This window comes from Chaetodon trifascialis, chromosome 21, assembly GCF_039877785.1.
Source record: "Chaetodon trifascialis isolate fChaTrf1 chromosome 21, fChaTrf1.hap1, whole genome shotgun sequence".
Classification (NCBI taxonomy): Eukaryota; Metazoa; Chordata; class Actinopteri; order Chaetodontiformes; family Chaetodontidae; genus Chaetodon; species Chaetodon trifascialis.
This window is the reverse complement of record NC_092076.1, coordinates 6,426,271-6,447,490: the sequence shown is the minus strand read 5'-3', so window position 1 is coordinate 6,447,490 and position 21,220 is coordinate 6,426,271. Positions and strand designations below refer to the sequence as shown.

Below are 21,220 nucleotides of genomic sequence, written 5' to 3'. Positions count from 1 at the left end.
TGTGTGTGTGTGTGTGTGTATATGTGTGTGTATGTGTGCGTGCGTGCGTGCATGCATGCATGTGTATGTTTGTCATTTGTTTGATTTTTCTTGATGTCTGCACAAGATCGTGAGGTAAAGATGAGAAAGCTGGTGGAATACAAAAACATCTACTTCCACTGGGACCATCATCTCTCCTTCCTTTCTCTCTCTCTCTGTCTCTCTCTCTCTTCCTCCCCCTCTCACTCCCTCTCTGCCTCTCTCTCTCTCTGTTTGGTCTTCTCCCTGCTGAGTCAAAGAGGCATCATCATCCTGAATCACATTTTCCATCTGTAGACTCCACTTGTGGAATAATGAATCTCACAGATGTGTGAACACATGCATGCACACACATGCAAGCGCCTGTGCCCATACAAAAACACTTAGACACAAAAACGCACAGCTCCCACAGAAGTCTCCTCTCGGAGATACCTGGAAACATCACAACAGGAGAGCAAATGGGGACGGACGCAGTGTTTCTTCCTGGAACTGGTTCAGCAGTGGAGACAGTGAAAGCAGGTGCCGTCACTGCTCTAGAGGCAAAGAAAAGCACCAAAGTAATAAGATCTGAGGGGATATAAAAGGTAAAGACTTGGGTGAGATTACTTGGCAAAGTCCAGCGTGACAGTCATGGACTGATATGCCATGTGGAAGGCACATTCTGTCCTCGCTCATAGTCTGTGACTGTCTTCGCCTGTGTTTATAGAAAGAAAATAGTGTTAAAGAGGGCACTATGCTCACTGCCTCAGAAAGGTGAAAGTGACTGAAGGTCACGAGGCCATCATGAGCTGTAAGCAGGCCTGCGAAAGCGACAGCAAGACTGCCGGTGAGATGCTGAGAAACAGGGCACTTTATGCAATCAGGCAGCTTGAGAAAGGGCTGAGGTGGAGCGGCAGCAATTGCCCCATTTCTCTAAAGGTAACCAGACCAGAGAACTCAAAGGGCTTTTGCACTCTGCTCTAAGCCCTCGCTGTGAGAAGCAGCCTTACCGCCAGGCAGGCCAGACAGTATCCTGCAATTGCCAGCACCGCTCTAAGCATGCAGCGGTCAGAGAATTACATGGGCTTAATGTAAAAGGATTTACAAGGAGGGACGAACACCAGTGCAAGATCAGAGAAGGTCAGGGACAGGACAGCATGGGAAGACATGGAGTACACGAGTTGTCGTGGACTGTAATTTATTTATTTGTTTATTGGCACAGTTCAGTGGCCAGATAAATAAACGCCCTGTGCTGCGCAGGCAAAACACACATGTATGAATTTGCTTTCTTATAATAAAGCTGGTGGATAGCCTGGATGCTGATTCACTAAATGCACTAGACATGCCCCCCCCCCCCCCCCCCCCAATAACAGCCACTGTGGGTCAGTAGAACAGGAGAGGGGCATTAATCCAGTTATCAGATGATCCTATTATTCTGCAGATTAGTTCGCACGGATACAGCGCCGCCTCTGGGACTTGTAGTCCAGAATGATCCCGGTTTCCTCCTGCTCCGCCACCCTCTGCCCACACATGAAAGCGTTCATATATCAAAGCCTTCCCTGAGGCTCAGTGCTGCTGAAGTCAAAGCTTGACCGTACAGTAATGCGCCCTCTCTGCAGCAACCTGCGGCCAAGCCATTTTGTGCGACCTCCTATCGTGCGTCACGGCGAGTGCACGAACTCTGTCGCCCCCCCGGCGCGCAGGCCGCCGCTGGACATCTGAGGTGTGAAGTGAGAGGTGACGCAGCGCCTGACATTGCAGGTCAGAGCGGAACCGGCCCTCCGCGCTCAAGGCTTTGCACAGCTCAATTAGCGTGACACACTTTCCCCCTGTGATCGCCTGCCTTCCGCCCGGCTGCTGGACACAGCGGATTATGCCCACCGACTTCTGCGGCGCAGTTCTCAGAAGGCACAACATCCATTAAGTAAAGAGGAACCGTTTTCCTTTACCTCTCTCATACAGCAGGAAAGTGACCTGGAATATGACCGTGGACGGGGATATGGCCGGGTTCATCCCTCAGAAGGAGATCGTGTATAACAAGCTGCTGCCTTACGCGGATCGGTTGGACCGGGAGGCCACGGAACTGTTGGCGGAGATCAAAGCGAACCTGTCCAGAGCTGTCCTCGTCAGAGAGCTGTGGCCCGGGGTCGCTTTCTGGTGCAGGAAACTCTTCTCGTAAGTGCTGGAGTAAGGCTGTAGACCCATAATTAGTCATTTAGGATTCACTGTAGTGGTCTCTATAGCAGATCATTTAGGTTCTGAGGTTATTATGAGGCTAGGGGTTGGATTGGATTGGATTGGCTGTGCGTATTTTGTGCCACAGAGCAGTCAGTCCAACATGATCACAATCCTCAGATCATTCCAACAAAAACTGCATTAATACGTATACCTATATAATATTGCATTGCATTGTGCAACATGTCAGTATTTCTTTACAAGAGGCCACAGCTACATTAAGTGTTCACTTTAAAACCCAAATATTCAGTAAGAAGTCTTCAAGAGTCTTTTTGCGCTTAAAAATAAGGATAAAAATCTTTAAAGGAGACCATGCAGTGTGTGCCCGGCCTCCACAGAGCATCAGGGCATCGTGTTCTGCTCTTTAAATAAAACCTGGACTCTTAATTCACTTTGTCCATTTGGCTTCGACTCAGATTCAATGAGGTTAAGTTCCATGTTGACAAAGTGGGCAAGTGAAGCCGTGTATTTACTCCGTGTGTGAGGATGTGGGTCAGCTGCAGGAAGCGGCGAGCGATCAGCCGCTCACTGATGGTCACCTTTCACCTGCCCCACCCCCTGCTAACCCTCCACCCTCAGGTTTCTGAAGCTGTACGGCCGGAGGTTCAGCAAAGAGGACCACATTCTCTTCATCAAGCTGCTGTATGAGTTGGTCACGCTGCCAAACCTGGAGCCTCACATGATGCAGGGCTACGCCAGGCTGCTCATCCAGCTTCTCAAGTGGGTGTGACACAAACACACAGGTGTATACACACAACATGCATAAAGGACATCTGAGCGCCTCACCCTGTCCTCTGAGGGTGAGACATCTGGATGGAGCTCGGAGAACTCCTTCATATTAATAAAAAGAAGCCGGTTCCAGCATCTGATCTGGGTGCCTCTCTGTGAGACCCAGAACACGAGGGCTTACATATCCCATCTGGCCTGGGAGTACCAGGGGATCCCCCAGGAGGAGCTGGGGGACTTAGCTGGGGAGAAACGTGTCAGGGTAGCCTGCTGCTGGATAGATGCAGCACAGCACAGTAAAATAACTGTATGATTTCTAAAACATGGCAGAAATACGAGGACATCGAGGAAGTTTTATCAGTGGATGCTCTTCGCCTCTGTAACCCAGACTCGCCAGCGTCAGCCTCTCTGCCTTTATCCTTAAGTATAATGAGATCGGTGAGCGGCCTGGCTGGCAAACATTGCCGTGCCGCAGGTGGTACACTGTCATGACGTGTGCTTGTTAAGGTGGATTTTTCACTTACCTCTCTGCCGTTTGGAACGCTGCCATGTCAGAGCTTTAAAGTACCTGCAGACTCGAGAAAGGCACTTAGAAAGCATCACAGAGCAGATCCCTCCACGAAGGCTGCACAATCCTCCAGAACTGATGTTCATTATAGAAAATCTGGTCCAGTGGTTCCAAACTGAGGGGTTGGGCCCCTCGAGAGTGCCACAAAATGAGTCTTGGGGGTCATGCATTAGATGATTAATGTGGTATGGGAAAGAAGAAAAACTGGACTTGAGTTGTTGCTTTGAACAATAATATTTAACTGAAACCATCTTTGAAGTTTTGAAGGGAATTTTCTCTTTTTGGTGGAACTCACAGACTTCTGAAGTGTGAAATGCTGATGAATGGAATTAAACTTGTAACACACCAGCTGTCAAATACATGTATTGGAGTGAAAAGTACTATATTTCCCTCTGAAATGTAGGAGAGTAACAAGCAGGCACACTCTTAGTCAGTTAAAAGGACAGCGAAGTACATTGTCCTCCGCGCATTTGTTGCTTTTTCAGCCCTGACCTACAGTACATCGTAACTTCCTGCTTTTGTCTCTCAAATCAGATCTGCAGCATATTCTCAAGAGCGGTCACATTCATCACTTTTCATTTGTCTCCACTTGTTTCCATGATTTTCACATCCATCACAAAACAACAGTGTAATGTAGATGTCATTTGTCTGAGTGTTTTCCATCAGATGAAAAGAGAAAGATCTAGGCTAAGCGTATATTAAGTGCCAGGTCTCACAGTTGAGAGATAGATTTGATACTCAACATCACGCGTCGGGTCTCAATAGGCCTTTTTTTTCTTCTTCTTCCCTCGCTTTTCACCGTCATTTGCACGATTGTCTCTTCTTCCCTTCATTTTTCAAATGTCCCCAATGAGACTCCGCTCCGTACCTGTTAGATGAATGAGAGAGGAGGAGACAAGAGGAATCTGCGCCGGTGGAAATTGTGCATATTCTTCACTTTCAACTTCTCTGCGGGGTTTATTCCTCTAAATTGTGATTTCTACAAAGAACGGTGGAGTACAAAGAAAGCGATGGGAAAGTTTCTCAGGAGGATTAGAAAAACCTGCTGCACTTTAAAGCTTATAAAGCACTCATCAGTGGCACGCCGCTCACCGAGCAATTTAAAAGCCTAACAGGGTGTTTGAAAAATCAAGAATCACAGGAAAAGGTAACCTCACAGCTTGCAGATAGCCGGTTGTGTCTCCTTTCAGAGCTCGCACCCTCTTCAGCTCTCTCTGTGGAGCCCCTTATAGGGACGTTGTATTGTGAATATTTCATACCAGCTGAGTTTACACCTCCAAATTACTAATGTCTGCAGCTGTCAGTCCAGTTGTGCTTTACGGAATACAAAGAATCTCAGTGTTGTGTTTGCAGACATGTCTGGAGGTTGTCATCACTGCGTTGAGTTCAGCCTGTGAGGTAGTGACTCATTTTCCCACAATTACAGACTCTTTCAGACACCCTGTGGTTTCCCATGTCAGTGAAACATTATTACGCTCAGTTTGTCTTGACTAGGGTTTTTCTTTTTTGCAGGTTTGAATATTAAAGAACCTGCCTGAAGTCCTGCAAAATCTCTGTGAATTGGACGGTCGATAATTTACTTCCTTTTTCTCGCAGGAAGAAGGAACTGCTGTCGCGGGATGACCTGCAGTTGCCATGGCGACCGCTCTACGACCTGTACGAGAGGGTCGTTTACTCCAAAACCGAGCACCTTGGACTCATCTGGTTCCCCAAGTATGAGGTTTTACCTTTAAGTGGATGTGTTGTGATGAGAACGGCGTACTGGCGTACTGTGTGTGCGCTTCCTACCTGCGTTTAAGGAAAAGTTTGGCATTTTTGGGAAACAGATGAAAAGATTGGTATCACTCTCGTGTGTCTATCCTAAGTGTGAAGCTACTTCCAGCTGGCTAACTTAGCTTAGCATAAAGATGGGAAACAGCTTTCCTGGCTGTGGAACAAGGGAACAAAACTCACTGACCAGCACCCCAATAAATCACCAAATTACCGTTTTATGGGGGGTTAAATTCTGGACTATTTCTTAGTCTGGATCAGGAGTTTCCTGGAGTCTCCTGAAGACTCTGACACAACACCGAGCAACTGGTCCTGACCAAGACCCAGTCTGCGATATAACAAAGGAAAGAGATATAATGGGAGCTTTAGGAGTGACGAACTCTTTCTTCCAGGAACAAATTTTCAAGGAACTGAATGCTTCCTTCAGGCTGTCTGCGTTTCCAGTCTAAAGACCTGCAAAGATTAGGCAAATGAGTCGGCTGACGTGTTTTACACGTCATTTCTGCTCACAATTATACGACAATGACTCCAGCAAAGCATAACTCATAACTCGTAAGCATGTCTCCGCGTTGATTTGTCGAAGCACAGTGAACAATAAACAAACTGGTGTCTGGCTGCAGATTTGTAAAGTAAAATGCTGCGAGCACTCGACCAATCAGGAGTGCCCCTCGAGCAGGCACTTTAAGGAGGGTAAAGTAATGTCCCCAGACGTTAACTTGCTGAAAATGCGGCTTTTGTTACCTTTGGACTGATTCAGGCTAGCCGTTAGCCAGCTACTGGCTGCAGTTTCATAATTACTTTATTTTTTCACATCTAACTCATTTTAGTGCATCAGTAAAGCTCGATTACTATTCTGTTCCCAACTGTGAGGCCAAAAGCTAACCTCTTTTCTAAAGAATTTATTGAGTGAAATGAATAATTAATGTTAAAGAGTTATCATTCATTAAGCAAAGATTCCAAACAGTATCTGGTTTCTGAAATATTTTTATAATGCTCGAAAGCTTTTATCTTTGGCTTTTGGACTGTTGGTCAGACAAAAGAAGTAATTTTATGATGACAGCTCGGACTGTGGAAATTTTTATGGGAGCATTTTTAAGCTTTATTGAAAAAATAACCGACGGATTTATTGATGGCTGAGCGCTGAGGGTTTTTTTTAACCTTGCTGAGGACGCGTGGACCTCAGTGAGGCACTGAAAGCTGAATCCCTCCACAGACCCCCTCACACCCCTCCTCTCTCTGCTTGTTTGCAGCTCAGTGGACCACATTTTGAAGGCTTTGATCAAAAGCTGCAGACTGTAAGTCTCATCCGCTGTGATCACGTAATTTGTTCTCCAGATAATGTTTTGCTTTGATCCTCACTTGGGCTGCGTACTGTAGATCAGTGTGTGTATTTGTATCTCCATTTGCATATGTGTGTGTTCTTGTGGATATTTCCAGGTATTTCCCCGCGTCGTCCACCAAGGAGATGCTGGATGAGTGGCGCCCCCTGCTGTGCGTGTTTGACGTGGTCATGCAGAAGGCCATCAGCAACATGGAGCTGTTCCTGCCCACCATCATGCCCCCGGAGGAGCACGGTCAGGGCTTCCAGTAAGTGGGCCAGCTTGAACGGATCTGTCTGGAAACCGGATTACACGCCAAGTGCAACTAGTCTCAGGCCAGAGCTAACACAAAGGGCTCATAAAGTTTTAGCAAAGGCGCCCTTTGTTTGTTTATAGAACAACCTGCCAGCAGAAAAAGGTAGAATGTGTTGCATTTTTTGACGTTTTTGGTGCTGTGATGGAAATCATTAAGTAATTTGTTTGGAGTGTGTGTCATTTATAACCACATTTTCAGGCCCTTTCAGTAAATAAAGATCTTTTTTTTTTTACGTTAGCAGTGCTCCCCCTGCCCTCCTTTTTTTTCTTTTTTTTTGCTATGATTTTTCTTCTTCGGAAAACCTTTGTAGCTCTCTCTCCTCACCCTTCATGGTTGCGTTCCAGCTACCAAGCCCCTTCACAGCGTTCACTGCATTCTCCAGTATATTCACTCTTTCGCAAGCTATTTGTCTGGATTTCGTCTTGGATTCATCAGCAGTTTCCCCGCAGTTTCCACAATACATCATCTTTAATACTCTATTTTTCCGATTTAGTTTTTCTCTCTCCTCCAGAATCTACCAGGGAGGGACTGGAGTTCATATGTTGGGGAATTGGAGATAGATGAGGGGAATTCAGCTTCAGGTGTGTCTGTGTGTGTGTGCGAATATGATGTTGGTCTTTGTGTGTTTTCAGGTTGTGGTTTGATGAGATGATGAATCTTTGGATGTCAGTGCAAAATCAGCCAAGCTGGGAAGGGGTGAGGGACGCACACACACACACACACACACACGCACACACACACACTTGGATGTTCAAATCTGAAATTAATGAAAATTCCACCTCTCAAGTTTCCATATAAATCTGCAGCACCAAGTGGTGGATTTTTAAAAATCCTTTTAAATGACAATAAGCAATGAATCACGCAGCTTTCCTAAAAATGGATGGAGTCATTTGGACTGACACACTGTCCTACATTTCCTGATGACTATGATCGAAATGTTGAAATGTTGTTAAAGCACCGGGGCTTTCCACTCGGCACGCAGATAAGATTTTCCATTTGTGCCTCGGCGCAGTCATCCAGCCTCCTGGCCACACAGCGGCCTGGCTGCGCGCTCGTCCTCTCCTCTCGAGCGACTCCATTTTTTTTCGAAGGGGCTATATTTAATTCCTGGAATGACAGCCTTCACTTCTGGGAATGTCCTTTGCACTCGCAGTGATTGTTTGTCCGATGTTGTCTCGCAGCATCTAGTCAACCTGTTTGCTCGCCTCGCCAACGATAACATCGGCTACGTGGACTGGACCCCTTATATTCCCACAGTGAGTCATTAGCAGAATTATGTGGATATACAAGTGTAATGTATTTTACTGCAGGCTGCTGAAACTCTTCTCTGTATGCTGTGTGTGTGTGTGTGTGTGTGTGTGTGTGTGTGTGTGTGTGTGTGTGTGTGTGTGTGTGTGTGTGTGTGTGTGTGTGTGTAGATCTTCACCAGGATCCTGCGCAGTCTGAACCTTCCAGTCGGGGTCAGCCAGATGGTGGCACCGCGGTATCTCACCAACTCGTATGACATTGGACACTTGGTGCTCTGGATCACGGCGCTGCTGGTACACACTCTGCAGACTTTTTCCTCATAAAAATACATTAAAGAAAACACATAAATTTTTATTGCGGCTGCATAATGACCTTGGTGATTTACATTCCTGCAGGGGGGACCAGGAAACCCTGCACAGAAGGAGCTGACCTGCCTCTTCAACAGCATCGCTTCCTTCTACCACCCCTCCAATCATGGCCGCTGGCAGGTAAATCTCTCTCTCACTCACACACACACACACACACACACACACACACACACACACACACACACACACACACACACTCCGAGCGAGTTGTGAACACATCTTCAGCTGCTTCCTGTCAGAGTCCTTTGATTTATAACCTGTCATTCAGAACTTGGCTGGCTCTTCGCACTAACAACGCAATAATGAAATGCACAAGTGCCGGAGAAGAGAGCGATATCACAGATCTGTTTACTGCAGACTGTGCGAATGTGTCTCTGGATGATAACGTTAATGTTGAATGTGTGTGTGTCTGCACGTGTATTACTCACGTTATGAGGACATAAATCTACACACTCACATTTGTGCTGTGGGGACTCACCTTCCTTATGGGGACAAAACGCACATCCCCATAACTTAAATCATTAAATTTTAGGATGAAGACTTGGGTTAAGCTTAGTTTTAGGCAGATGATGGAAAATTGTGTGTGATTGTGTGTGTGTGTGTGCACCTGCAGTCCCGACTGATGCGGCTGCTGCAGCGTCTCCCGGCGAGCGTTGTGCGCCGCGTTCACCGCGAGCGGTACGCCGACCCCAGCTGGATCACGCTGGTTCCTGAGTGTCAGAAGCTGACTGATGCAGACTTACAGGATTTCACCCGCAGCCTCATCGGAGCCGCCCTGCTGGCCATGTTCAGGTACTGCACGTTGGTAGTTTAATTAGCTGTGATAATAGCTACAGCCGGTATTTCTGCGTGTGGTCTTGCACAGTTACACCCAACATCAGAGATCTGGAGAAATTTCAACATCCTAGGAAAACTACTCATATACTCACTCATATAAACACGTATTCCTACATATATACACATTTGCATATATATAAATCTGATTATCTTTACACATACACATGCATAACATAGTTTGAAATGACATGATGAACTTGCTTCTGGCAGCTGAATTACTACAAATGCAACAAAATGACTCAGCATTACTCAGAGAGTGATTTATTTATAGAAACTAAGCAACAATTGTTCAAGGATTGCTGGAAAAAGTAAAATTACAATAATAGAATCAAACAAGAGATTAAGAGACGCCCCAAAATACATAAATAGTGTAATATTAGCTTGTAAGAGAGGCCAGTCTGTTAAAATAGGCTGTAAGTTGACTTTTGAAAACAAAGGCAGTGTGTGGGAAGGCCGATAGAAACTGTTTCTACTCAGGCAGAAATAGAAGCCACATAGGTGTTATTGTGGGAGGAGGTGTGAGCATTCAGTTGCACAGTCAGAACCAATCAGTGGCCTTGTTAACCCACGTTTAATGACCACAGTTCCCACAGACCTCCAGCTTTTGAGCCAGGACGCTGGTTCACAAATAGATTCCAACTGCATATTTGGCTTCACACCTCCCAGTTGTTTTATCTCACCCAGTTTTATCTCAACGATATCGTTCTTTTTCTGCTAAATATCGCAGTCCTGTATTTGGTCATCTGCAGGGCTAAATTTGGCTGAAAAGTGAACTCTCTGGAGACATTTAGCTTACATTAAACGATTATTTCAGCAGCATTTCAGCAGCTCTGTTTTTGTGTAATTAAGAGGTGCTTCATACTGTATGAAAATATGAACTTTGAAATACCTTCATTTTTCAGATTGATTTAGCCCAGTTTTTAGCAGCTTTGACCTACATGTCACCATATCAGTGTTTGCAGGATTGTCACCATGCAAACATGCCATCTTAATGAGTACCAGTCTGTTATCTAACAAGTCCAAACCCTGCTGTGTGTCTCCAGCGAGCGCAGTCACGGGCCTCAGCAACGCCAAGCCTAATCTGGATAAAGACGGGTCATCTGTGATTATCTGTCTGCGTGCGTTGTTGTTGTTGACGCTGTACTGTGTGTTGTTTTATGTCTGCCCTCTTCTGGTGATGTGCAGCAAAATCGGCAGTACCGACGCAGCCTACGCTCTTCAGAACCTGGCTCTCCTCACGCCAGAGCTCGCCATACCACCTGTACTTGAGAAGTAAGCGTTTGAGTGAGATATCTGCCATGAATGAGGTCGATGTACTGTCAAAAACGGTTAATTTCAATGTGTTTTGTGGCTCATATTATTACTCTTTAACTGACCTTGATCAGAGGATAATGATGTTCTCAGCTTTGGAACTTCAGTTTCTGTAATTTGAGAACATTGGGAATGTAAACAGGAAGTGAGTGAGTGAGGAGAAGTTAGCTGTGATTGTCATCATTAAATGCATGCTGAATTAGCATATAGCATATCCATGGATGAGTAGCATCATTTTCGGATTTATGGATGTTTATTTAGAGCGAATGATGTTGCGTAAGTGTAAATCACACCAAAGCTAAAAATACGTGTGTCACACATGCATGTTCAGATTTGACTGAGCTATTGCTCCGAGAACTGGTACGAATTTTGACGCAAATTGCAGCAATCAGCCGCGAAGGGTTTTAAAATATCTTAATTGCTTCCTGTAGTTGTTTGTCGCACAGCTGCTGCAACTGGTGACAATGTGCCAAATCAGTGACCAGTCTGCAATAATTACCTTCAAACTGTTCCCAGAACACCGACCTGAACCTTTCACCTCACACGGTGCTCTGCCCTCTAACTCTGCCTTCATCTCACCTCCTCGTTTCTCGTGTATGACAGGACCTACGCGGCGATGGAGACCCTGACGGAGCCGCACACCCTCACCGCCACTCTCAGCTGCATGATCGGCATGGCTCGCAGCCTGGTTTCCACTAACAACCGTTACCCAGAGGGCCGAGCGCACGTGCTCCCACTGCTCATAGGCTCTCTGCCAGGGGTGGACCCCAACGACTTCAGCAAGTGCATGGTGAGTAATGAATGTGTTGATTAGAAATGAATAAGAATTGTTTGACAAGTAGACAATACAGCTCTTGCTGATTAAATTCCCTTCTAGCGTGCTCTGGCCTATCCTATTAATAATTCCTGAAAGTGGAATGAATATCTCAGTTTGAAGAACTCGCAATTACTGAGTCTCAGGCCTCAGTTTCTGCCTGGATTGTAAAATGGATTGGTTTTCTTTCTTGCTTTGCTCATTGTCTCCAGACTGCATTAATCCATCACACCAGAATGAATTAATGCCTTTGAAAGAGTTATTCCACCCACATCTGGCAGGTTATTTCACTTAGGCCTTGATCACAGATCAGATGGTATAAATTGATCTTTCTCCCGTTGTGTCGCTCTGTCCAGGTGACGTTCCAGTTCATCGGTACCTTCACCACTCTGGTGCCTTTAGTGGATTGTTCCTCTGCTCCCTCTCAACACAGTGATCTCACAGAGGTACACACACATTAACTTAGTCAGGAAAGAGATTAAATAAACATAATATCTGCAGCATGTTATGCAAAACTCTTGATGTACTTTGTGTTAATCATTTAAAGAGCTTTTATCTTGCGGGAATAGCTGATGTTTCTGCAGAGGTACATCAAAAGATTGATGTCTTTATGCTAAATATGGAGCCAGTTAGCTTAGCTTAGTACAAAGACTGGAAACAGCGTGACCCCTAAATTCCACCGGGCGTGCTGCCATTCAAGACGATGAATGCAGCTCCACGGGGTGCGTTCCATCTCTGTTTCAGAAGCTTCCCAGAAGCGTATCTCCGCTCTGTCCATGGAGAATATACACTGAGACTGATTTTGATGGATGCTGTGTCAAACCGCACAGAGCAGATCGAGCCAAGTCAGACGCAGCAACTGTGTAGAGAATCCGGTAAACTTTCAAAATAAAACACCCTGCGCAGAATCCTGATCGTACATCAACAATAAATGCAAGTAAGAAAAGAAACTGTTATGAAACTATGAAGCCTACATACCCATGGTAGAGGCACAAATATCAAGAGAAAATGACCAAAAGCTGAGCAAATTAACAGAAGTAGGCAAACACTCTGCTTCTGAACGCGCCTGGTGGGGTTTGCGGCCACGTTTATGCTAAGCTAAGCTAACATCTCCTGACCCCTGCTTCACATTTAGCGTAGAAACGTGGGAGTGGTATACCTAACTCTCAGCAAGAGAGCGAATGAGCGTATTTCCTAAACTGTTGGACTATTCATTTAATTATTTGGACTAAAATCAGCTCACACACAGCAACCTTGCGTTGTACAAATACACTAACCGAGCATTTCTATTTCTCCCTCTCAGATTGAGAAAGATCTGTGCCTTGCTTCAGCTGAGTTTGAAGACTTCGTTCTCCAGTTTTTGGACAGGTACAGACAAATTAACAAGTCAAACTGTCACTTTGTAAAACCTCGTTGTCAGCGATCGGGTGTGAGTGTATCTCTTTCTGCCTGAAACACTGCGGTCTGCATCGCTGGCTCCGCTGGCCACGCAGTGCAGCCTTATTCGCCATAACGCTGCTGGCGTTTTCACTGCTGACAGGCGTGTGCATGCGTGTGTGTCTGCGCTCGTGCAGGTGTTTTGCTCTGATAGACAGCAGCACCCTGGAACAGACGCGAGATGAGATGGAGACGGATACCCAGACTCATCTGGAGAGCCTGGTGGAGCTGGGCCTGTCCTCTACTGTTAGCACCATCCTGACACAATGCTCCACAGAAATATACAAGGTAGAGCACACGCGCGCACGCACACACACACACACACACACACACACACACACACAGACCACTCAGCTTTTTTGCCTGCCTTTCTCTGGTTTTGATGATGTCACTTGCGCTGTGCACCAATCAGGATTCAGCATATGCATCAGAATGTGACGACAGCTGGTGTAGCTGAGATTTAAGTGTTAAAACTCTTAATAATCAAGACCTAAAGATGGTGTTTTTCTTTTTTGTTCAAACGTAAACTTTGCTAGTTCCTTATTTAATCATGAATATTTAATATTACAGAGGAATACTTAAAGTTTCAGGGCCTTTAAAGGTACTTATCCATTAATAACACAAATGTAAACAAAAGGGTAACCACCACCAAGAATCGAAACACAAGACTCGCTGATTACAACTGGAACACAAATAAATCTATTAATGATTTATGATGCAATTAAGGCTTTGTTTGCATCAGGACAGTAGCTAACCATTAATTGCTTACAGCGATACTCCATAAAGCCGGGGAACTCACAAGAGGCAGATTCCTCCTAAATGCCTCATTAATGCCCATTTCTTTCAAACTCCACCGCCTCAGTTTGTGCTGCAGGCTGTCCTCCAGAGCCACAGAAGCCATTGTACATCACGTCAGGGGTGGAACGTAACTAAATACTTCTACTCAAGTACTGTAGTTAAGTGCAGACTTCTACTATAATATAACATTATATAATACTACAACTGCGAAAGGAGCCACTCTACTTAATGGGTGTATTTACTTTATTCACTTTTACTTGTATTTGCAGTGGAGTACTTTTACTCTTTTGCGTTCTTTTACTCTAATCCGTGTGACTTTAATCGTGGCCTGATATTACACAGTGTAGTAAAACTGTTTTTATTTTGGAAATGTGGTACGAAAAAAGTCATTACCATGTGAATAAGATGTAATGGCAAGTTGTAATTACATAATGATGACAGGACATGCTTATTTTATATCCACTGATGTAATTAGTGTGGTGATTACTCTGTAAATTAACTGGCTTATGATCCAAATATTTACAAGGCAAAGACAGGAAGGCCACTAATTGTGTTTAAACTGTAGACACTCGATTAGCTGGATGTAATAGCTGGTTGTTACAGAATAATATAAATTTATAGCAGTGATAGCATTAGAAAGATTCTCTATCAATGCAATAAGACTTAGCTGCCATAGTTTCCAAGATAAAGCTGAGTACTTTGAATATAATCAATACTGATATCTTGTATAATGTCCACAGTATTACCCTCATACCAGCCCTGACGTAGGGCGGCTGCTGTTTCTGTGCACCTGTTGAGTTGATCTCTCCAAATTTTGCCTGTGTGTCAGGTGGCGCTGCAGAAGGTGTACAATTTTGCCACCTCCAACATCTTTGAGACGTGTGTGTCAGGCAGGATGGTGGCTGACATGTGCAGAGCTGCAGCCAAGGTATGCATGTGTGTGTGTTTTAATCAGCTAGTGCTTTTTATCTTCATCTCTCTGCCTCACAAAGAAAGAGTCGTCTCATGTCATATGTTGATGTGTTGAAGATGTTGATTTAGCTGCAGGGAAACACAATCTTAGAAGGTCATTTATGACGCAAAGTCGTGTTTTCATCTGTTTTTTCATTCGACTCCTCCACCGACATGTCACGCCATACTCACATCCCTGCTTACCGTGTGCTGTCTTCATTTCCAGTGTTAATGCTCATTTTACTTTGCTTCATTTTTGGAAAAATCTGTCCACACTGGTGTCATTTTCTGCATGCTTGTGTTTCTGCTTGGGCATCTAAATATGTGTGTGTGTGTGTGTGTGTGCGTGTGTGTGCGTGTGTGTGTGCGTGTGTGTGTGTGTGTGTGTGTGTGCATGTGTGTGTGTTTGCAGTGTCACCCCGCTGAGTCTCTCCGTCTGTTCGTTCCTCACTGCTGCAGCGTCATTTTCCACATTACTGACAGTCAGTACCACACTGTTTGTGTGTGAGTGTGTGTGTGTGTGTGTGCGCGCGCGTGTGTGTAGAACAGTCTCGAGCGTGTGTAGAGTACAAACAGTTGTAGTGTGTGCATGCAGACTGTACAAGGCCTCTAGAATCTAATGAGCTTTTATTCACACGTCTGTTCACAGTTAAATGAAACCTGCAGTTCGCACAGCAAAGATACATTTTTAACACATTGTCAAATGTCTTATTAAACACAGTCTTATTGTATTATTATATTGTATTATTATTGCAGTTATTGGAGTATTCAAATCAAACGTATTTGTTAATTAAATGTTTTTCTGCCTAAGGAAAGCAGCCTTTTAGCAGTTGCTTAATAAAGCGCTGGTTTAATGGAGAAAATGTTTAATTTTAACAATAAAGTGGTGACTTATCCTGCAAGAAATATCATTTATGTGGCCATGTATTCTGAATGTTTGATACATATAATAAAAATAATTCTGTAAATGTGCAGCACTTGAGGAGAGCTGTGTTTTGAGCTAAATGCTAACATACTCACAATTACAATGCTAGTACGCTGATGTTGTGCTTTCTTAGCAGGTGTAATGTTTATAGTCCTCACCCTCTTAGTCTAGCGTGCTTACATTTGCTAATTAGCCTAATTAGCACCTACAGCTGAGGCTGATGGGAATGTAATTATGCAGGTATTTGGTCATAAACATGATGATGGCTCTAAATGTAAAGTCAATAATCACCAAAGTTAGGACTGAATATGAGTTAACCAAATTTCATCCATTTCATCAGTCTTAGCCACAAATGTAAACCACATGGTGGCGCTGGAGGAAAAGTCAGGGGCTCACCAAAGTAATTAGGCCCCATCCTCTGGGGACCACGAATGCCTGCAGAAAATTTCATTTCAATCCATTCAACAGATGTTGACATATTTCAGTCCAGTGACCGACATTGCTGTTCATAGCGTGACTGAAAACTGAAATGACCCCAAAAAGATTCAGCTAAATGAGCTCATTCTGTCAGGGGAGCCATACAGTACATTATTCAGCTTATTTATGCATGTGTGTGTGTGTGTGTGTGCGTGCGTGCGTGCGTGCGTGCGTGCGTGCGTGCGTGCGTGCGTGCGTGCGTGCGTGCGTGTGTGTGCAGATCAGGAGTTGCAGGGCGAAGACGAGCTGGATAAGGAGCTGTTGTGGAATCTCCAGCTGCTCTCTGAGGTGAGGCGAGGATCCATCATGTCCCAATGTCTTCAACACTATAAAAGATGTTTTTAAAATACTAAATATAAGCTAAATATTCGTCTCCTTTGTGACTTAAATTATTGTTTCCTTCACAGGCTGCTACTGAAGTGATTTGTCTCTTCCACTTTGAATCGTGTGTCTGAACAAAACTTCAGAATCGAATAAAACACGTCAATTGTGCGGAACAGGGAGACGTTTGCTCTCCTTTTAAAACAAATAAGAATAGCGTTGTGACACTGCATGAGAAAAATGATGACCAAATGACATTTTTTGCAGCGTGCAGCGTGCAGCCTGCGCGCTCGTAAATATCAAAGAGCTTTGTCGTTAACCAGAACATATTGATACCCTTTCTGTATTGTTTTATTACTCCTGGGAGCTTAATGCGAACGGGAACGAGCCAGATGCTGTGATTTAATGGAGAACCTCAATATTTAAGACACAACTCTGCGCTGAATTGCCTGCATGTGTGTGTGCGTGCATGCATGTGTGTGTTGTTTTTAGGTAACCCGTGTGGATGGCGAACAGCTGTTAAAATACCAAGGGGACCTGGAGCGGATCCTGTGTGTGTGTGTGCGTCTGCGCTGTAAACGGGCCTACACACTGGCCTGCAATCTGCTGGAGCACACACTCCGGTCGCTGTCCCTCATCTATCCCACCGAGTACCGCAGCACCTCTGGAGGCTTTGATACGGACCTCCCTATACGGGTAAACACGCCCCGCTGTACGCCACAGGAGGAGGATTAATTTAAAAGACAAAACAATGTTTAATATTTAATCTGACAAACTAAATTTAAATCCAGTCCCTTGAGTCTGACTGCGCAGCTTCAGCTACGCTTATTTGCTAACCTCCTCCAGTGCAAATTGGCTGTTATCGCAGCTATTACAGTATCTGGTCTAAAACAATGAGGCTTTCTCGGAATTGCAAAATGCCACAAGTGCAACCGTTAAAACTGCACTTTCTCGCAGTTTAATTAAATGGGGCGCTACAGGTTCAGTCATTGCAATGCAATTTCCATTTCCATTAAGAGAATTAGGAAACATTTATCAAATTGAAAATAACGGCTGGACTGTAGGCTGTTAATGCTGCTCTCTCTCCCTCTGTGTGTCACTATCTCTCTTTACCTCTCAGTTTTGATTTCAGGTTGCTTTCTTTGCATTACAATAAACTCATGGAAATTAATTCGCTGAGTATGCAGAAAAAGGAAAAGAAAGAAAATGGAGACAAAACAAAAATCTGCTCGCTCTTTGCACAGATTGCAAACTTCAACTGTAAAAATGCCTTCATTCATCTTCAACAGCGTTTCCAAGCTGGGGGTCGGGACCCCTAAAAGGGTCAGGAGATAAATCTGAGGGGGTCACAAGATAAGATAAAACTTTATTAATCCCACGCCTTGGAAATTAAAACGTTACAGCCAGCAAAGTAGAAGAGAGGCGTAGAAGATCCAGATTAAAAAGGATACAGAAAAAATAATATAAATCAACTAAATATATGTACATTAAAGATACTGTTGCCTAATGTTGGCTTTTTTCTTGAGAAATGCTCAAAGGAAACAGGATGAGCTGCTTTCAACTCCACATGTGCATCCAAGCCTGCGATGAGACGAGAAAATTAGTTATCACTTTATTTTAATGGGTCAAAAGCTTGAAAACGTTGGGAACCGCTGACAGACATGATTCAGTGATATCAGTAACAGTTTGCTAACAGTTAAGCATTGTTGTCATTGTCACTATTTTTCTTGAATGTAACACGGTGGCTAGTAACATACTGTGTGCAGGAAGATGGCTCCCTCTTTCTTTATCACTCCTACTGAGCTCTGATTGGTCGACAGGATAAGGATCAATGCTAAAACGCAGTGTAAAAGCAGCAGAAAAGTCACAAAGTCAGCAAAGTGCTAACCCTAGCTAACATGAGCCACCTCGTCAAGTGAGGCTGCATTTGTTTTTCATTTTTTATACAACCAATGTGCTTCATTCTTCCTTTTCAAAGTTGCATAATCTCGCTTTAACGCTTCTGAATTGCACGTTCAAAGGTGATTTCGGTTCTGTTGTCCTCTGTGGCAGCAGGAGACACATCGCCCGGCAGTATTTCTGTCCTCCCCCTCTGGTATAGCTCATTTCCAAAACATTGATGGTATTCTGTCCTGTTTTTGTGCATGAGTGCACAAAAACGCGTGTTTCTGTTTTAATGTCTAGGTGGCAGCAATTACACCTACGTTCCTCTGCTGCTTTCCACAATGTCAAGCACTGACCTCTTTTCATCTGCAGTTCACGATCACTGATTCTTTATTTTGTTTAGACGTGATTTTCTTTGAATCTTTCATTTTGAGGTATTTTGTCAGGCTTATTCATCTGCTTGTAGATCTGATAGTAGATCAGCTTGTTGCATAACTTGTTTTCTTCTGTCCTTTGATTAGCGTCCTTACTCTTTATGTGTGATTCAGATACAGTATTTAAATATGAGCAGATGACACATGACTGTGGTTTTAAGGTGGACTGGTTATGCTGGTTTGCTTGCCAGTTGTTCAAGATAAAAACTCTGTGTAACCTTCAGGACTGGGGCAGAGCGGGAGATGTGGCCGCCTTGGGTGTGTGTTGGCACGTGCCTGGTCAGGAGGAGGAGAACTTCGTTTTCCAGCTCTTGTCCCGCCTCCTGCGACCTGAGCTGCAGCGAATCAAGGGCCACGTCTCTGGAGAGCAGCCAATGAGCAGGTGTGCCGTCGTTCTCCTTAGCTTTCCTTTCCTAGACGTAATCAGGCCCACGCGCAAGCAAAACAAAGAAACCCGTGACCTCCCGTTACTGATAGATTAGATTTGCCTGCGTCCAAAAAAAAAAAAAAAATGAAAGCTGAAGTTCAACATCTGTTTTTCATATCTGTCTTAACGCTCTTGATGAAGACTAATCAAAAGCACAGATGGGGAAAAGTTGAAATTAGCTGATCGAGAGTGTTGAAACGCCGTTATAGGCTTGCCAAGTGGATTCATAACACACACAGACCCTCTGCTGTGACAGGCCTGTAACGCGTGCTCTGATTCACAGGGAGGAGCTGTTGCAGAGTCTTGCTATCGTGCAGCACTGCCTTCTTGGAGCTGGAAGCTTGCTGCCCCCTCTGGATGGACCACACGTATCTGACCTGTGAGTCGTGCAGCTACACACACACACACACACACACGTATATACAAAGAACACACATTTTCGTGCAGGCTTGTCACGTTTTTTTGCTGCTTCCATTTTGTTTTCTTCTCAGCGTGCCGTCCATGGTGAATCTGTGGGAGATTAAGCTGCATATAGGTGTCGACCACGGTAAGAAAAGACAAACAAGCAGCCACGTGAACGCACATGCACAAGCAGTCGCTGTGTAGACAGTCTCAGCGGGTGATAAGGCCGCTCATCCTGCATTCTGTGCCCATACGGGCCGTCTGTGTGTCTCCTCCCCTCCAGATGATTCACGGGAGAACTACAGAGAGTCCATCTGCCAAACCATGAGACTGCTGCTACGTGAGTGAAGACTTTAACTCCACCACACACCAGCCTCAAACTCCTCACTTTGTTTGGAGTGTGATTGTGATGCACAATTAATCCGTTTGCACTTTCCTCCAATCCAGATCACATCCTGGAGCACTCGGAGGATGACACAAAGTCACTCTTCGTCATCATTAAGGTGTCCAGCCTTTGATTTTTCTATTATTCATGTGTGGGATGTCATTATTCTGTCCTGCGGCAGGCCCGCAGAGGTCTCACAGCGCCCTTTGCCCGTCTGTGTGACTGCAGATCATCAGTGACCTCATGTTTTTCCGAGGCACCCACAAGAAGGAGTTTGACTCACGCTGGAAGAGCTTCACTCTTGTCAAGAAGTCCATGGAAAACAGGGTGAGTTGGAGAAGCGCGACACGGCTGCTGATTGTTGTCAGTGTCAGTGAGTCAGATGCGGGATGATTTAAGCATGTATCCCTCTGCAGCTTCACGGGAAGAAGCAGCACATCAGAGCGCTGCTCATCGACCGGGTCCTGCTCCAGCATGAGGTAAGCGTAACGCTTTGCAGGGGGGGTCACAGATGCAGCTCTGTTAACATGCACGTCGCATAAAATCTACTCTGTTCTTCTCGTCGCAAAGTTAAATATTATTTGAAAATTGTGTTTCTCTGCGAGAAGATGAGGAAGCTGGTGGTGGAGGGCAGTGAATATAAAGTGGTTCATCAGGAGCTGCTCTGTAATCTGCTGCTGCTTTCGACCAGCACTTACAGCCAGGTAACACTGACACCACACACAAGACAAATTAACAAGCAAAACTCAATCAGAACATCTGTTGCTTCCCATTTACCTCATGGTATTAACATCAACATCTCCGGTGGAATAGAAATTAATTGAGAGTGTATGCATGTACATCTGTTTATGTGTGTGTGTGTGTGTGTGTGTGCGTGTCCCTGCAGGTGCGTAGCAGGGCTCAGAGTGTGCTAATGGCCGCGTTGGGAACCTACAGCTTCTCCTACAGAGACCTGATTCCCCGAATCCTGCAACTGCTCTCGCCGCAGCACGCCACTACACAACAGCAGTTTAAGGTACCACACACACCCACACATGCTGTAGCACATGGTGACACACACATGTGCTGCTCTGGGCTCACAGTCACTGTCCATGGTGCTGAAACTTTAAGCCATGGTCCAAAACTGTGTCTTCAGCGCGTGTTTGATGGCCACGCTGGCGTCTCTGCGTTGGCTGCTGGAGGCCTTCAGCACCGATTTTAAAGATTTACTGCTCATTTTCAAGGCAGCTCGGCCGTGGCCCGTCTTACACTGTTGCCCTATCCTCTCCGT

At 44.9% G+C, this 21,220-nt stretch overlaps 1 protein-coding gene across 1 annotated transcript in view; it reads left to right on the top strand.

The window, feature by feature from the left end:
• Positions 1 to 1,805: 1,805 nt before the first annotated feature.
• The window catches only part of psme4b (proteasome activator subunit 4b), a 33,405-nt gene continuing 13,990 nt past the window's right edge, over positions 1,806 to 21,220 (top strand). Inside the window, exons 1-28 of the mRNA XM_070990490.1 lie at positions 1,806 to 2,172; positions 2,812 to 2,952; positions 5,123 to 5,239; positions 6,547 to 6,591; positions 6,734 to 6,883; positions 7,564 to 7,627; positions 8,113 to 8,187; positions 8,350 to 8,472; positions 8,575 to 8,667; positions 9,161 to 9,339; positions 10,570 to 10,656; positions 11,299 to 11,485; positions 11,866 to 11,955; positions 12,813 to 12,877; positions 13,084 to 13,234; positions 14,574 to 14,672; positions 15,108 to 15,177; positions 16,318 to 16,385; positions 16,911 to 17,114; positions 18,961 to 19,118; positions 19,447 to 19,542; positions 19,655 to 19,710; positions 19,849 to 19,905; positions 20,013 to 20,068; positions 20,179 to 20,277; positions 20,367 to 20,429; positions 20,559 to 20,654; positions 20,837 to 20,965. Coding sequence (XP_070846591.1) covers positions 1,979 to 2,172; positions 2,812 to 2,952; positions 5,123 to 5,239; positions 6,547 to 6,591; positions 6,734 to 6,883; positions 7,564 to 7,627; positions 8,113 to 8,187; positions 8,350 to 8,472; positions 8,575 to 8,667; positions 9,161 to 9,339; positions 10,570 to 10,656; positions 11,299 to 11,485; positions 11,866 to 11,955; positions 12,813 to 12,877; positions 13,084 to 13,234; positions 14,574 to 14,672; positions 15,108 to 15,177; positions 16,318 to 16,385; positions 16,911 to 17,114; positions 18,961 to 19,118; positions 19,447 to 19,542; positions 19,655 to 19,710; positions 19,849 to 19,905; positions 20,013 to 20,068; positions 20,179 to 20,277; positions 20,367 to 20,429; positions 20,559 to 20,654; positions 20,837 to 20,965 — 3,012 coding nt within the window. The 5' untranslated portion in view covers positions 1,806 to 1,978. The remainder of the gene's footprint in view (positions 2,173 to 2,811; positions 2,953 to 5,122; positions 5,240 to 6,546; positions 6,592 to 6,733; positions 6,884 to 7,563; positions 7,628 to 8,112; positions 8,188 to 8,349; positions 8,473 to 8,574; positions 8,668 to 9,160; positions 9,340 to 10,569; positions 10,657 to 11,298; positions 11,486 to 11,865; positions 11,956 to 12,812; positions 12,878 to 13,083; positions 13,235 to 14,573; positions 14,673 to 15,107; positions 15,178 to 16,317; positions 16,386 to 16,910; positions 17,115 to 18,960; positions 19,119 to 19,446; positions 19,543 to 19,654; positions 19,711 to 19,848; positions 19,906 to 20,012; positions 20,069 to 20,178; positions 20,278 to 20,366; positions 20,430 to 20,558; positions 20,655 to 20,836; positions 20,966 to 21,220) is intronic.